We start from the raw sequence: 17,721 nt of genomic DNA, 5'->3' as shown, positions 1-17,721 counted from the left end.
TTTTTTTTCAGACTTTCTAAATATATAGGATGTTAGAGCTCGGTGCTGACATTGGACTTTAACACCCATAGGAATTATATGAATCCCACTGCAGTTATTAAAAGAATACTGCCATGGGAAAACGTGTTTTTTTCAAAACACATCAGTTAATAGAGCTTCTCCTGCATTGAAATCCGTTTTTTATAAACACAAAGAAATTTCACATGGGGCTAGCCATATTCTTCATTTCCCAGGGTGCCACAGCCATGTGACCTGTGCTCTGATAAACTTCAGTCACACTTTACTGCTGAGCTGCAAGTTGGAGTGATATCAACCCCCCAGCAGCCGATCAGCAGAATAATGGGAAGGGAGCAAGATAGCATCTCCCTGACACCTGTATTGCTAAAAGTAGTAGATATGGGAATAGCACTCAATAGCAAAAAAATCCAAGTCCGGCTTGGGACTCCTCCAGTTACATTGGAGTAGGAGAAACAATAGGTTACCTGAAAGCAGTTCTAATGTGCAGCGCTGGCTCCTTCTGAAAGCTCAGACTCAGGCACAATGCACAATGGAGGTGGTTGCCTACACACCAATATTACAGCGATAAAAATACATATTTGTTGGGTCAAGAATAACATTTTAAATGGTAGAGTGAATTATTTGTAGGGAGGCCATACAGGCACATGGAGGCCACACACACGACTGAGCTTTATTTTGACTTGTTTTAAGAACATTACATCAAAGTTGGATCAGCCTGTAGTGTTTGTTTCCACTTTAATTTTGTGTGTGACTCCAAATCCAGACCTCCGTGGGTTGATAAATTTGATTTCCATTGATAGTTTTAGTGTAATTTTGTTGTCAGCACATTCAACTATGTAAAGAACAAAGTATTTAATAAGAATATTTCATTCACTCAGATCTAGGATGTCTTATTTTTGTGTTCCCTTTATTTTTTTTGAGCAGTATATATATATATATATGGAAATGTGCTCTCGACTTTCATCGTACTCCAATTGTACTCCAATTCCAACCTTTGTAGTATTTTGAGTACTAGACTTTGCGACTTTGCACTCACTTTAGTGTAAAACACACAGTAGTTTTCACTCCAGTTTATCCGGTAAACTGACTAATTCTTTGGGAGATATTAGCCTTTAAGAACTTGTGACTTCCATACAACTTGCCAAATGCTGTATATTTACAAGACCAATGAGCATTATGAGATTTGTAGTATTTCAGCAGCTGGAGGGTAAAAGCTGACAGTGTCTTAAATTGACTATTTACACTGTGATATTCCCGTGGAAAAGGTAAAATACAGCAGGTATATCTCACTCAATGGTGAAATAACCTTCCAGTGACAGAGAATACAACTTCTGTTACAACAAACATCTGCCATAAATCAGATCGCTGTGCCCTTATAGAACAGCCTACTGGTATGAATGATCTATAACATTTTTTATAGGCTGAATAAAATGGAAAAAATACCATATTTAAAGTTAATCCAACAAACTGTAGGAGTGTGACTATCGTAAATCTAGAGAAGATATTCTGTTCTGTCTCTGTTCTGTCCACAAAATAACCTATTGCCTTATACCCACAATTCTGTTTAGCAAAAACAGGGAAAAGTTTTACTTCTGTGAGTTTGTAGAGGCTGCTGCACTTATACATATGGAAGCGAATACTGTATAAATACTGAAAACTCCTGCTCTTATTTGTTGCCATAATTGTATGGTTTAGTAGCATATAATACAGCAGACATGACATACAGAAAACAGATATGATATAAGCTCAGCGGATGTGTTAAGTCTGTTAATGTGTCCCTAAAACTTTTTACACTAAACCAATGAAGACCTATATACCAAAATTATAAATAAAAATGGGTTTAACACAACTGAAAGCAGTCTGGTTAAGGTGACCTCATGCACCATGCCTATGGAAAAGAAAACTGCTAACCAACCAGATCTTAAATCCAGGACGCTTAGATTGCAATTCATTGTCTCAACTGATTCCACGTTAGTGTGAAGCAGGGAAAAGTCTAGGGAAACTAAGTGGAAGGCTTGTTGGATAACACATCGGTAGGGTTGTACAGAAAAAAAATGTGATCATTAGCACTTTGCATTTTGAAAAGCTTTGTGCATTAAAGGGATGACTTAAGCATGTTATGTTTGGTTCGCCTGGTATAATTCATAGCACAGGTAACATTCCATTCAAGGGGGGCAAACAAAAAAAACAAGTTAAAAAAAAGTCCCCATAACCTGTTCAACATTAATCTGACCTCCAGGGTCCGTGGGTACAGTCACAAAACTGATGTTTGGTTGCATTAATAAACAATATTGAATTGGTTCAGCACACCCAGAACATAACCTTTGTTAACTGGATCAAAAAAACAGGCACTGTGTGTGCAAAAACAATTAAACATATACCTGCTAGAGATTTGCTACAGTTTCCTATGAAGACCCTCTAAATTTAAGATGGAAAACCATCTTTTACCTGAGAAGACTTCGCAGATCATCAGGTTTTTTTTAACATTACCTCCTCATGTTTGGGCTAGAAATTGACTCCTATATGTGTGTCCATGGAACCTTCCTTTCAAAAAAGCCTGTGAGAGCGGTTGTGAATTTAAGTGGGCGGCAAAATATTATACTCAACAAGGCATAAATGGGCAGCTTTATAGATGTTTATATAGCTATACAGTATGGATCTGAATATATGTGCAAACCCATGGTACCTCAAGGTTATTGTATCAGCTGATAAACTGGAGATATTAACCTACACTGAATCTGAAGAAAAGGTTTTATGAGAAAATGAAATGCAGTGGTGTTAAAAAGGAATTATGAAAGAACAGATAAAGAAAACAGCTTGTGGGGAGATGTGCAAAGAGAAATTGATCCACGTGAGGTGTTTTGTTTTTATCTACCTACAGTTATGGGTAAAATAAGCAGTAAGGGTTGAACAAAGCTTATTCTGAAATGCTATTCCTTCTGTGATAAAAGCAAAATTCCAAAGACACACAGCTTTAGGATTTTTCCAGGCAGCAGGGCATTAGTATTCCATAAATCACTCATCCAGTAGGTGGATGTGTTTAGATACAGCAAGTAGGCAAGTGGACAAATACCTTAATTTCTCAGGGAAGCCCCTTTGCATTCTGCTGTACTGCTCAAGTAACAGGACATTTGATGCTTGCATTTTTGCTTCTTTCCTTGGCACAGTAAAATGTTCTAACTCTTCAGGTACTGCTGAAACATTGTCTTGCCTCAGCATTCAGTCCATGACTGGCAAAGGAAGATAGAGGAGGTTGTGGCTGTCACAACCTGCCCTCAACAACGGTACAACAGAAAAACAAAAAGAGGTTTTAAAAAACAAACTAAAAATCTAAAAAGTAATATCCATGTAAACTAAACTTACAAAAGTGAGTTAAAATTATTGTGTTTTGAGATGACTCCATTTCTCCATTCTCCCTGTTGCCCTATCTTAGGAGATATTTAGACGAAATTCCACACAATAAACTGTGTCCATTTGATGCAGAGGGAGAAGGAACAAGATGATCCCACAGTGGGATTCCTCAGCTCAGCAGCTGAAGGGTTGTAGTTTTTTTTCTCCATGTGAACAAGAGGTTGTTATGGTTCATGTAGTATACTGTTGAATTCTGTGGGATGACGGGGTGCAAATGAGATACAACAGTGGGTATGAGGTCTGGATGAGTATGAGGTGGGTGAGTGGGTAAGGGGTAGAGATTCTCATCCATACCACTGCCAGTGCTCTCACCATTGACCTTTTGCCTGCTGGAGTTCATTACACTTTTGAGTCCTGGGTGTGGGCCTGCCCATTGCTGCCATGTATTGTTAGGCCAAGATCATCCTTCAGCTTTTCTGGATTCAGTGGTTGGGCTTCTGGATTACTATCACACCTTGAACTGGAGATCTGAGCATATCGGCCTGTCCGGTGCTCTAGTAGAGCAGGACCCCAATCCTTGCTAGGCTTTACTGCATTCTTTAGTCGCTAAAAATAAGAAATGAAAGTTTGTCAATAACAAAGGAATAAACTAAATGTTTTAGTAGAGTGACTTGTAAAGCTAAAACCACTATATGTGAGACTCTTGTGGACTGTTGGTGGGCACAGGTAGCCACAACACAACTGCATTGGAAGCAGGGAAATCACTGCATACTCTGATTTTCTGCATTTGATGAAGGTAAAACCTTCATGCTTCAATTTTTTGGGTCCAACCTTTGCCTGCTATACAACTATAGCCTGCAAATCATGTCAGAGTATGGCAGATGCTTTAAACTATATAAAGTATCTCCTTGTAGATTGTAAGCTCCTCCTCTTCACCTCTTGTATCAGTTATTTGTTGCTTTATATGTTCATCTGTTTGTCCAATGTATGAAACCCACTTATTGTACAGCGATGTGCAATATGTTGGCGCTTCATAAATAAATATTAATAACAATAACTAAAATTAAATGGGTGGACAACAAAAGAAGGTTAATATCTGAGGGTTGCGTTGAATATAAGGGGGCCACATAAACTGCCCAATAAAAAGGTATAACAAACCTCTATCAAACCTAATCCCTACATTTTAATTTCAGTTCCTGTCAGAACTGAGAATTATAGGGCTGTATTACTGTTAGTGAGAGAAGAGGCTTGGATTTGATGCAAAGCAGCACTGAAGGGGCCACACAAGGCCATTAAAACACTTAATTAATATGACAGACATCAAAAGCAGAGGAAATCCATATAATCCCATAAGGTCATTTAAAAAATAACATATAAATTACTCCATCTAAAACTTGTCAAAACCATGTAGAAGTCAATGGCAGATGTCCTTTCCCTTCCCTGGAAGATCTTTTTTTACTTCAAATCTTTAGAGGTTTTCGGGTTTTTTGATACTGACTTTTGTGCGACAATATGAAAAAGTTGCAGTTTTCATGCGACAAGTAAAAAAATTAGCCGTTTCTTCAACTTTTTTTCCGTACATGCTTTTTCAATTCAGATTTTTTGATAAATGTCAGACATTTGTGGAAATTAGTTTATTCGAATTAAAAAAAAATAATTAAATGAGAGAAAATTAGAGTTTTAGTAGATCTGCCTCCACATCTATTCCATATATCAAACTTCTCACTTGACCTTGAAACCTGCTACAGATATCAAATACCAGGTAAATTAAGGTATAAACAGGCAGCTACTTTGAGATTACATTAACTAACTACCAGAAATCAGTAAATACCTAAATTCAGTAAACTGCTATGTGTATTTAAAGTAGAGGTATAAGGGTAGCAACATCAGTTTACATTATCTCACCTGAAGGAATGTATGCCCCTCTGAGCGCCAGACCCTAAAAACAGCATAAAGTGGGATACATATAACGGAGGATAAGGCCATCAGGAAGCCAATAGTAAGAGCCCAGTCTGGGTAGACATAATCGTTGTACTTTATTGGACGGTATTGGATTACAGTGAAGATTAGGATGAACTAGAATTAAAACAGAAGAAATAAAGATACATTAATCATTGCTAATGCTAAATATTATGTCTTTGAAATACACATATTTATGCTTTTTTGTGTGAAACTTATATGTAAATAAAACTATTAAGCTCACCTGGACGTAAATGGTATATATACATGGTATATATATCCATACAGTATATATATTTAACTAGAGAAGACTGTAATATATTATTCACATATATACCTCTCCATAATGTCCTCCATTCTCACCCCAGTTAAAACAGTAATGCAATCACATATATCGCATAGGAGCAGTATGCTATTAGTTACATTCTTTCCAGCCTATGATGCCATCATACTATTTCCACATAAAGTTAAGGCATTCAATTCCATAAAAGCCTAAATAATGCCAGAATATAGCAAAGGGAGAAAATATTTTAGGGACTATAGTCTATTATTGATCAGTTAAATCCAATTCATCTTTCCAGAAACACATTATATTTGTTAGATCTATAGTAACAGAGTGTTCTACCGTTAGCAATTGATCAAAACCAGAAAATATTAATAGATGATATCAACAGTTTGTATTGCTTTTATAACTTGACACCATATGCATATTTGGTATTCCTATCCAACTCTATTTTATTAATTAAAATACAGACTTACCCTTTCCCCCTTATTGTATATCAGCATCTAAAAAGCATTATTCTAAAAATTACCAGAAAAAACTGGGTCGAGTATAATTATTTTTTTTTGCGTAACCGTGAGTATCTTGACTTACAAATATAATTGCCGGAGAGAAGAACCTCCAGCAGAACTGAAAGAACAAGGGAGGAGGAAAACCCAACATCATCTCAATGTCCTTAAAGTAATTTCTGTGACCTGAGAAAGGTTAGAAGAAAACATGGTGAGATTGAAAGAATCAGAACAACATTAAAACACACAGCAAATACATCACAGGCTGTACGCAATCTTAACATAAAGAAACAAGGCTTTCCCTATTCCCCGCTATTATGCCAAAATGATGTGTAAAGAGCACTGCTTGGAACCTGTCACCTAGACATAAAAAACTGTTTAAAGAAAGTCCTTTTCAAATTAAACATGGAACCCAAATTCCTTTTTTACTTAACACACCCATTCCCATTATAAAGCTATTTCAAAATTCCAGCTGTCAATCATATATTGCCTGCCCCACCTTTATGCCTTAAGCATAGAGGCGGGGCAGACAGTTACTTTCACTTTCCATCTTATTGTGTATCTGGCAAATAAACAAGAATTTGGGGTGATACAAAGCTTGCTTTAATAACAGTTCCCACAAAATGGCCCCTCCTGTTTCCTGTGATTGTGTAATTCCAAGACTGAAGGAAACAAGATTTTAATAATTTATATAGTGTAAGTAAAGTTTATTTTACTTGACAAACAGAGCAGAAAGGAATTTGGATTTTTTTCTAAGGTCCCTTTAAGACAAATGTGCAGAGATATGTTTGTGCTGAGATATGTGTTTGTATTGAAATATATATATGGATATGCTATATACAGTATATAATTAGAAGATCAAAGTAACCTAGCCTTTAAAAATGCCATTTTACCACTAAATTGCACCACTTAGCACTAAGTAATACTCACCATAAATGTACATTACTGCTATGCACATAATACATGATATGATGACCAGGGAGAAACTAGCAGCATAATTATCCATAAGCAGAAGCCAGTATATGCCAGCCTGTGGGTAAAAAAGACAACCAAAGAAAAGGGGCTATCAATTAACAAGTTATGGAACTGTCTGTCTCCCTTACAAGAGGTTCTTAGGTCAGACTCTATACCTCAATTATGAAAAAGATTGATACAACTTTGTCACAGTAGTGTGGCTGTAGATGAACTGTGTTGGCTCATAATTTAAACATGCATTAATCATCCAGGCAGTATAAATGTAATACATTTTGGTAGGACTGATGAGTTGCAAATCATTTAAATCCTATATTTTTTGCAAATAGTACAAAGACACCATAGCATATGTTGAAACTAAGCAATATAAGTGTTTTCTGAAAAATATATGTTTGTTTTAATGCCAGTAACACCTTTAAAAAAGGTGGCTCAGGGTTAAAAAAGACTGGAAAATTATGAGCTGATGAATGAATGTGTAATGCTAAAAAGAGAGAGGCTGGGACGGGGTGGGGTACACTACTCTGTGAAACACTACAAATATTGCAACAATTTAAGAAAAACTTTCCTAAACCTCCCAGATGAGAAGATGGTAACTGAGAATTTGTGTTGTGCGTGGTCATAACATATAAAAGCCCTTAAAGAACCAAGCCACACATAGACAAACTCATCTTTATAAATAAGATATTGCCAAATATTATACTCAATACTAAATAAATCTGAAGCCCAGCTTTCTCTGTATTATTGGCCATATCTACTATTAAAGTACTACAAAAACCAAGGGAAACATGTAAAAAATGTATTAGATTCATGTTTAAAAATATGGACCATACAGCACATATGAGCAGGTTATTTAGCAAATAATGCTATTACCTGTGTAGTGAGAGGGATACCAAGAAGGAACCCAATGATGGCTACACCAAGTGTTACCAAGGTTTTCCAGCGAATTATCCAGTCACTGCCAATTTCATCCACAATGGCTGTAACCAGTGTCTCAAGCAGACAAAACTGTAGTCAACAAAAAATACAAGAGAAATATCAGACTTCTGACAGAAAGTAATTTTTAAAGGGGAGATATGTCTAACCTCGATAAATTAAAATTATGAGACTATGATGCTAGTTTTTTTTAATACTTAAGGGGCATTGTTACATTGTACTGTAATAACAGAATTTAAATAGTGAATACCTGAGTACCAAGCCCAAGCAAAATAAGCATGAAGAAAAACAGGATGGACCACAGAGGTGATATTGGGAGTAGGGTTAATGCCTCTGGGTATGCAACAAATGCTAACCCAGGACCATGGTCAGCTACTTCTGAAACATCCACTCCCAGGTGAGTTGCCATGAACCCCAAGATGGAGAAGATGACAAAGCCAGCATATACACTAGTTGCACAGTTGGTAATGCTTATAATAATGCTGTCCCTGCAAAGAAAACAAAGACAACTTTAGATGTCTGCTGCTGAGCATCATGGAATCACATAAGCCCTGTGCAGAAAACAGTAAAAACATCATAACTAGAGGGCATTGCTACCCTACAGTTCTCTAACAGGAGTGGTTATCATGCTATGCCTAAATCAATGTTTTTCACATCTTTGACCTGGATAAGGAGAAAAGTAAAAGGCAAAAGTGAATTTAATGTGAATATCCTGTACAATCCTCATATTTGTCAATCTTTAATTTCTGAGACTATAACAATACCATTCATATTGGTCTACAATACAATACTGCAACAGGGGGCTACCTGACCCCAATGCCAATTCTACAGTTACAGTAATGAATTTACGGAGCAATACACTTTTTCCATATTGGTTATTGAATGAAAATACCTTCTACTGTTACCCAACACCCATATCTTTTGTTGGTGATTAGTAGTGTAATTTCTCCCAAATTTCCTCTTTCATCAGTGTATGCACACATATTTTGAATCAGTGATTGGCTGGGGGAATTACCTTCCAACAATGGAAAGCAAGAGTAGGACTGCTACTGCAAATTAATAGACTGGATAACATATTTTGGTAGTACTGCATTGTTAACTTATGCCAGACTTAATTTTCAGCCAAATGTGCTCTTTCAGGTGTGTTTGAATTACAGCTGTCAGCATCCTTTGATTTTAAGTAAAAGGTGGTATTTATAGCTTAATGACTATACATTTATTGCAATATAGTGTTTTTTCATACAAAATACCTTGCATATTGTAGAATAATAAAACCCTTAGAAAGTAGTATAAACCCCTAAGAGTAGAAAGCTATTGCTTTGCAGATTGCAGATTTGTAAAGACTGAAGGCTGCATTGCGTAAGAACACTTCAGTCACTCTTCAGTCATTTCTAATAGGCTTATATTTAACAGTAACGGATACACTAACCCTTATAAATTGCTACTTTTATCTGCATAATATTAGATTGTCTGGGTCTTTATGAACCCTCTATGGATCCTGCTGTATAAGTAAGGATACAATAAATAAGTGATACAGGAGTCTGTTGTGCCCTCAGCATTATTTATTTTACTCTTACCTGTAACAGTTGTTGTGAAACTTGTTATAAGAAGCCATAGTAATAAGACCACCCCATGCACACCCTAATGAGTAGAAGATCTGGGATGCTGCATCACCCCAAACCTGCAGGAGCAAAAAAACATTATAAATATATAAAAACACATGGTAATATGAACCATAACACACTTATAGACTTCTAGACCTGTACTGAAAACTAGCAGCAACTATAGTGATAAATGTTATTGCAATATATAATAAAACAAGTCCAGGAGACTTAAGTTATGTTTCTAAATGTGAGTTAGGACATGCCACAGAGATCATAGATCTATTGTTTGGGTATAAATAATTAAAATGTTTTTACAGAAGTAAGATGAGAATATCCTGAATATAGTTAATAATAGTACAAAAATAACATTGTGGCATTGAAGATTTGTAAGTAATTATTTATGTGAATTAGATAACTCTCTAGGAATATTGAGCCATAACCAAAAGTATCACTGTGAACTTGATAGTTCTGCAGGAAGCCTACCTTGGCATGCAGAATCTTGTCCCATTGAGGAGTGAGATAATATAGAATTCCATTAATAGCTCCATCCAGAGTGATACCACGAATGAAGAGTATGGTAAGAACAACATATGGGAATGTGGCCGTGAAATAAACTACCTAAGGGTCAGAGGTGGAAAAATTTTTTAAACTGATCAGGAAAGGCAAGACGTACATCTTAAAACTCATGGTTCAAAGGGTAATGAGTAGGTCACTGACAAATGCTTTCAGTTAAAAGATTCACACTTTGAATCATGAGTCACGCTTTGTCCAAGGTAAGAAAGAACTATAATACATGACAAGAAATGTGAACTCAGTAAATATCTAAATTATACAGTATAAAGTAACCAATATTCTATGTTGCTAATAACAAAACTGTCATTAAAGTATATTTACTTATACTACAGAAAAAAATCCTTTCAAAGGGACCCACCTTGCCAGAGGACTTTACACCTCTAATTAAGCACAGGAAGACAACCAACCATGATACACCAAGGCATCCAAGGAGTGGTAACCGTACTTCACCAAAATCACCAATATCTCCTGAAATATTCAAGACATGTCGCCTGGAAGTAGAAAATAAAGTGTGGCTTAGTTAGCTCAACTGCTTCAGGCAAATCTGTGCTACATTATGAAAGTATTTTGAAAATGTGTCATATTATGTGCCATAGCCATAGATAAACAATTTTAAAAAACATTTTTAAGATATAATTTTAGATAATATTTTGGGTTGTACCATGGCTACCAATCAGGTTTTATTCTAGCTATCTGCCCAGCAGAGTTGAGCCACAAGAATCATCTCTCTGAGAGACCCTTGGTGACCTCTGCGTTGCTTGAAAAAACCTTATTAAAACTGGATAGAAAAGCAATACAAAATATATAACTGCATTTAAACCTACGCTCTAAAATTAATGTTATACATCATGATTTATAAGTGTATAAATATTTCAATGAATTCACTGATAAAATTAAAATGATGTGATAATTATAAACCTCTGACTCAATCTAAACAGCTCTTTCAGGATTTATAAATGGAAGCATGACTCATATGTTGTGTATATGCTGTTAAAGCTTGGTTGTGATTTGCCCTCAGGAGTTAAATATGTTAGATTGTCCTCCAAACAATCAAAGCCCACTAGGTACCAGGCACGCACCAGCCCTTGTGTTCTCCAGCACAGACAATGAGTTTGGCTTAAGAACTCAAAAGGTATTTCCTGAGCGACTCTATGGCTGGCAATCTGAATCCTTGGGTAGCGTCATTACGTAATGCTCCCCCTTTCCTCTCTAGTGTTCGGCTCCCTCCAGGAAACACTTGGCATTGTAACCTCTTCCTCCACATGTGAATGGCCGGAGGATGACCATGCAAGTGCGACTAAAATTGAGGGTTCCCTCTCAAACTTGTTACATATTTTTTGCCTATAATAGCAAATGTGCTACTGCTTCCATGCACAGACACTAAAAGTGATCCTAAATGAAAAGCATGAACAAATTAAAATGCGGAACGAAAATGGAAAGAACCTTAAAAAGAAGAATTTGAATGTGCTTAAAAACAAACAAAAAACCTCTAAAACCACAAATAAAAATGATTACAATTTGCCTAGGACAGCCCCCATTGACTTCTACATGACCTTGACAAGTTTTTGTGTAATTTGTAAGGTGCAAATACTGACTAAATGTAGACAATAAGTACAGAATAAAGCTTTTCTTGCGGAATAAAACATGGATGCTCCAGTGCTTTGCTCCAAAGTTATTTCTAAGTAAATGAAAACAAGCATTCTACCACTTTTGTAACAGCATCACTGGTTAAATAAACTGCTTAGATTCTATGGTAGAAGTTTATAGATATATGATAGCTTCTATTCATACAAGTATAGCAAAATATGCATCTTAGGCTGGTTTTGCAGAATATATCCAATATGTTTTACTGGCTTTTTTTTTTAGATAATCTAAATATAATAATTAATATTACATTTAACAAAATGAAATTAAACAAAACGAAGAAAAAGAATACATTAAATATATACATGCATTGCAATGTTATTATCCATGTAATTGTTGGACCTAGTGCATTAATACTGCGCGCAGCTTAAAGCAGCCTGTTTACACTTGTGATTCATTATATCACTAGCTCTTTTATACCACTCAAATCATGCAAAGGGAAACTGAACCTCAAAATCTATTGGAAAATGGTGCGTTGCAAAAACTTAGGTCTCCAAGTTGATAATCTGTACATTTGGGTACCATTTTATGTGTATATTCAAGACTGGCTTCACCTAGAATCCAGCCACAATGCACTTTGCTCAGCTAACCCTCTGTGTGGGTGTTTGGAGAACATTTTCTGTACATTATACAATCAATGGTGAGTTTACTGAAAAATGTGGTCTTTGCAAACAGTATGGCTCCTTTACACAACATATAAAACTGCCTTGCAAGGGTATGAAAGGTGTAATACCCACAGATCATCTACAGCAACAAAGCCTATAAAGTCTATATTTCAGACTGTACAGTACAGTATTAGATACATTTGTTCCCCTTACACATGCTATACAGAGCTTGAATCAAAAGCAGTATTTTATCTCATCCATTCCATTGTTTGGTTTCTATAAGCAGTGGTGGATTAATAGTATGTGGGGCCACTAAGCTACACTTTGTACAGGCCCCCCTTCAAAAACCGCAATGACACTGAAGGAGTATGTGTATCTCTTTGCTCCCCTCCCACACCCTTGTGTTTATTATCTCTGCTGGAACAGGGGTGGGCTATGAATGACAGGGCTGCCTGTGTATGGAGGGGTGCCTATAAGATGTTGACTATTCAGATATTTGAGGGAATGCAGATGTTGTTACCTCCAATATTCTTCACTGGGACTTGTCCTCTTTAGTGTCTGGTTTAATCCCATTGTGAGGTTGAGTAGGCTATGCTGGGAGCTGATGTTAAAGGTAGCACTTGAGTTGGGACTCAGAACACCTGCACAGTTTTCTGTGTTCCATAGGTTATTGCAGTAGGTCCAGGGAAGTATGCGGTTCATAGATGCGAAGAAGTAGTAAAATGCGATACAAATGACCACATTGTAATAAATACCAATATACGTTGAGACAACCATCATTCCATAACCTACACCTATAGCGGATGACAAAAGACCATTGGTTTAATAGATAAAATATACATAATCCACATATTCACATTCATATACATATGGCAATGGAAAAATCTAAAATGTTATATGCAACTGTATATATACATATATATATATATATATATATATAATCCAACAAAAGGTAGCACTCCACTTACACAGAGTCAAATGCCCGGGTGCTAATGCAAAACAAGAATACAAAATACTGCAGAAGGAGCCAGCACTCACAGGACTTTAGATGAATCAAAAGAAAAAAATAAATAAATAAAGCTTTCAAACCAAAGCTTTTATATATATATATATATATAGTAATGTATTGGTTTGACTTTTTAAATATTCAGCTATAATACACAAGACAAATAAATATCCTGTAAATTATATCCCTATAATGACTCACTGTAACTTGTGTATTAAAAAAAATAATGTACATCATGTCGTAAAATATGTGGAAGTTGTTATTATTACTTTTAACTTTCATTTACTGTATAAAGCACCAACATATTCCATAGAGTTGTAAAACAAATGGGTTTATATCATGAAAACACATATTTGTATATACAAAAAAACAATAACCAATACAAGAGCCTTGGAGTTCATAACTTAGCCTGTAGCCTTGTACCTTTACATGGTCACAGAACTACTCAGTGACATCTAATATACTAATAATTTACAGTAGGGGATACATTATGCATTATTATACATAACTGATACTCAGAGTTCCCTGTGGCCTGTAGCCTTTTGCCCTTATATGGACAATAAAATGCTCAGTAACTTCTAATATCCTTATATTTAACAATAGGGAATGCTTTACTTCCTTTATAATGATGTTGCCACAACTATCATTTAGCAGGTGGAGCTGTATTAAACTGTTTAGGCAATATGGCTAGCTGTACCTTTACCTTTATACAAGTATGTGCTTTAATACCACTGGCTTCTTTCCATTCTAACATTTTAAAACACAAGTTCATTTCTAAAAACTATGCTGTTGAAAAATCTATAATCAGAAGAAAAGGTAAGTTTGGAATAAAGTATAATAATAAAATGTATTAGGAGGGAACAAAAGCAGCCTAGAACCATCTGTAGATAATGGGTTTAAAATGCAACTCAGTGAGATTCTAGAGGTGGAGAGTATATATACCATTTATGCACAGCCTTATGCATGCTGCTGCAAGTTTATTTGGAAATCTGCCTCACACCCAGATAATTATACATGTTCTTATACATGCATTAACGTTGCAACTCCCATGAGTTTCACCATCTTACCTTTAAAAATGGGGCTGACTCGCCACACCCCAAGGCATCCCTGACTGGCAAACTGCCCAAATGAGAGTTCCATAAAGAAAAGTGGAATCCCACAGAACACAAGCATGATAAAGTAAGGGAACATGAATGCTCCTGTAGAGAATTAAACAATAAAGGATTAGTAAACAGAGAGAATATATGTTTCTGTAACACAATAGCACAACATAAAACAACTGTTGGCAGAGGTGCATTTTTGGGCCTGATACAGAGTTATGGAGAAACTGGACATATATGGATGACTAATTTACATAAGTTGTTAAATTATAAATATCTGTTAGTGTGTGGGGCTCCTGATACCTGATTTGCCCAAACTCTGGTGTGATGGATGATTAAGCAGAACAGAAATTAAGACAAAACAATAACCTCTTGTTGTTATTTTTTTGGGTCACTGAGGGTTTCAAACTATTTCGGCCTCTGTACAACTATGAAATTAATCAGTAGGTAGTATATACTGATCTGTTTAAGCAAATATCTGATTGTTTGGTATGCGTTACTACACCTGGTAAAGTTTAGACCAGGTAGTAGCTTAACATATTGCACCTATCTCTGATTATTACAGTACTGCAGCTTACTCTAGACACACCTCCTCCATTCCTGTAGCAAAGATAAGGGAACCTCCAGACATTGCCCAGGCCTACAGCATATCCCACGCTGGTCAATACAAATTCAATTTGGTTTCCCCAGTTTCCTCTTTTTGGATTTTCATCTTTCTTTGTTGCCTCACCAGGCACAGCACCATTCTGCAAAAAGAAAATAAACAGGCAATTAAATGTGCAGTTTACAGAGTAACAATTTATAGCCAGGATACTCATACTATAACACAGGGAGTACTGTACACTTTACTGAAGTGTACACATATTCTAAATACTAATATAATATTAAAACTGGTCTGTTTTGCTAGCTTAATAGTAATCTCTTACAGATTTAAAAAGTAGATTTATCGAATGTCAAGACATCCTCCTAACCTTAATCTAGAACTTTAAAAAAGTGCTTTTCACACACTTCAAGATTTTTTCTTTACCAGCATTTTCTTGCTAAAACAATTTATGAGTTCATAAGCACCAATAACCACTACATCTAATGAAACACATGAGCTTTAACAGAAGTGTACAGGATCCATTACCTTGAGAAGAATTTTCTCAGGACTCTCAATGTCCAAAAAAAATTATGATAAAAGAAAATGAAGCAAAATGGTACTTGGTGTTTTCTTACAAGTTGAGTCAAGGACAAAATTGGAGATTTCTTGGATTTTGATAAATCTGCCCCTGTGTGGCAGTAGCCTAAAGAAGAAACTCAGTGGATTGCAGGGAGACAATATGCAGCTGATCTGCTATTTTAAGGTGGCCATACACGGGAAGGTTTCAGCTGCCTAAAATTTTCTGTGCAATTGGGGGCCGCATAGGCTTGTTGATGCGGTCCGTGGTCTGATGGTGCCTATGCCTGCCATTTAGCCCAATACTGCCCACCTTATGTGGGCATATCAGGAGAAGATCCACTCATTTGTTGACCTCGCCAAACGAGCAGATCACAACATCTATGAATACCTTTACCCTCTATATATGTCAGCTGTCTGTTGGAAAGGCAGTGCTTCTATTTGCACTTTTGATTGGTTAAACAATACTGTCATGCTTTTTTCAAACCGCATTAGTTATTAGAGCTTCTCCAGAGGAATCCTGCATTGAAATCCATTTTTCAAAAATGCAAACAGATTTTTATATATTTAATTTTGAAATTTCACATGTGGCTAGTCATGTTCTTCATTTTCCAGAGTGCTACAGCCATGTGCTCTGATACTTCATTCACACTGTACTTCTGAGCTGCAAGTTGAAATGATATCACGCCCCTCCTAGCAGCCAATCAGCAAAACACTGGGAAGGTAGCAAGATAGCAGCTCCCAGTAGATATCAGAATAGCACTCAATAGTAAGAAATCCAAGTCCGGCTTGGGACTCCTTTAGTTACATTGCAGTAAACAAAAGGTTATTTGAAAGCAGTTCAAATGTAAAGTGCTGGCTCCTTTTGAAAGCGCAGTCTCAGGCACAATGCACTGGGATGGCTGCCTACACACCAATAATACAACTAAAAAAAATAAGTTTGTTCCTTTAAGAACAAAATTTTCAATGGTAGAGTTAATTATTTGCTATGTAAACAGTGTGATTTAGAAATAAAAAGTATACTATAATAATCATGACAGTATCCCTCAGTACTGTCTATTGCAAGGTTATTTGGTTTAGTAGCTGTGAAAAAGACCTGCTGCTAAGTAGCTCCATGTGCCTTTGCCCTTAAACCCAATTTTATGTTTGAGTTAGCATTACTAAACTGCACCAAAGCTATAATTTACATTAATATCCCAATCACTGTAATGTCTCTAGAATACAATTTGCATTTTTCTTCTGCGCTGATAAAGGTGCTGCTTGCATCAGCATTTTTAGGCAAGTAAGATAGAGTGCAAGAGGGTGTCCTTTTGTTCCCTTTGGTTCTGCGTGTTTGGGCTTCTAAAAAAAATTGTCCTGTGTGCCATTGTCCTTAAGGTAACCAGATTGTGTACAGGGCCAGCTCAGGCAATGATTAGGTCTCTGAGACTAGCAAAAGCAAGCACGACAAGAGGTCTGACTCAGACTAGACAAAGCCAGCTCTGTTCCTTTGCTTCTCTCTTCACATTTTTAGGCAATGCACGAGTCTAGTAAGGCAGATCTGAGACCTCTTTCCATATCTTGTCTATGCCCTGGAAACATGAAACTGCAGCATTGACTAAATATTTTTCATTTTAGAAAACATTTTATTGCTTTAGTCATTTTCTAAACAATTAACCACGCTGCCATTAAGTATAATGTAAAGCATCCTTTCAATAGAGCAAATATCAATGGGACTCGAGAAACAAACTACAGACATTTCAGTTTAAATTCTTTTCCCCGAAGCAGCTGCAGGCAGACAAGGGAATATCTAGCCAAGTAGTTTTGTTCTTTTGCTGCTATGTTTTAGTTATAGGAGTTATGTACCGAGAGCCTCTTCAGCCTTTATCACCTCCAATGTGAAAATAGAAGCTAAAGGCAAAGAACAGAAGTAGCAATAAGTGATCAGTGAGATATAAGACCAAATGCCTTTATCCCCCATCTTTCATATACCTTTTCCTGCTGGACATAGATAAGATAGTGGAAATGG

At 36.3% G+C, this 17,721-nt stretch overlaps 1 protein-coding gene across 3 annotated transcripts in view; it reads right to left on the bottom strand.

Annotated features, from left to right (window-relative positions):
* Positions 1 to 1,156: 1,156 nt before the first annotated feature.
* Positions 1,157 to 17,721, bottom strand: part of slc6a9 (solute carrier family 6 member 9) — a 78,659-nt gene continuing 62,094 nt past the window's right edge. For 2 of the 3 annotated variants that reach the window (XM_004913970.4, XM_012961580.3), the window contains 12 exons: positions 15,144 to 15,300; positions 14,522 to 14,653; positions 12,969 to 13,242; positions 10,558 to 10,690; positions 10,110 to 10,244; positions 9,600 to 9,703; positions 8,273 to 8,510; positions 7,960 to 8,094; positions 7,048 to 7,147; positions 6,203 to 6,303; positions 5,275 to 5,445; positions 1,157 to 3,975 (listed from right to left, as the gene is read on the bottom strand). In XM_004913970.4, the coding sequence (XP_004914027.1) occupies positions 3,769 to 3,975; positions 5,275 to 5,445; positions 6,203 to 6,303; positions 7,048 to 7,147; positions 7,960 to 8,094; positions 8,273 to 8,510; positions 9,600 to 9,703; positions 10,110 to 10,244; positions 10,558 to 10,690; positions 12,969 to 13,242; positions 14,522 to 14,653; positions 15,144 to 15,300 (1,887 nt within the window). In that variant the 3' untranslated portion in view covers positions 1,157 to 3,768. Of the gene's footprint in view, positions 3,976 to 5,274; positions 5,446 to 6,202; positions 6,304 to 7,047; positions 7,148 to 7,959; positions 8,095 to 8,272; positions 8,511 to 9,599; positions 9,704 to 10,109; positions 10,245 to 10,557; positions 10,691 to 12,968; positions 13,243 to 14,521; positions 14,654 to 15,132; positions 15,301 to 17,721 lie in introns of those variants that run through there. The other variant, XM_012961581.3, reaches the window with a different exon arrangement.

Source organism: Xenopus tropicalis, chromosome 4 (genome assembly GCF_000004195.4).
Source record: "Xenopus tropicalis strain Nigerian chromosome 4, UCB_Xtro_10.0, whole genome shotgun sequence".
Taxonomy (NCBI): Eukaryota; Metazoa; Chordata; class Amphibia; order Anura; family Pipidae; genus Xenopus; species Xenopus tropicalis.
Note: the sequence above shows the minus strand (reverse complement) of the source record. Positions and strands in the feature narration are given on the sequence as shown.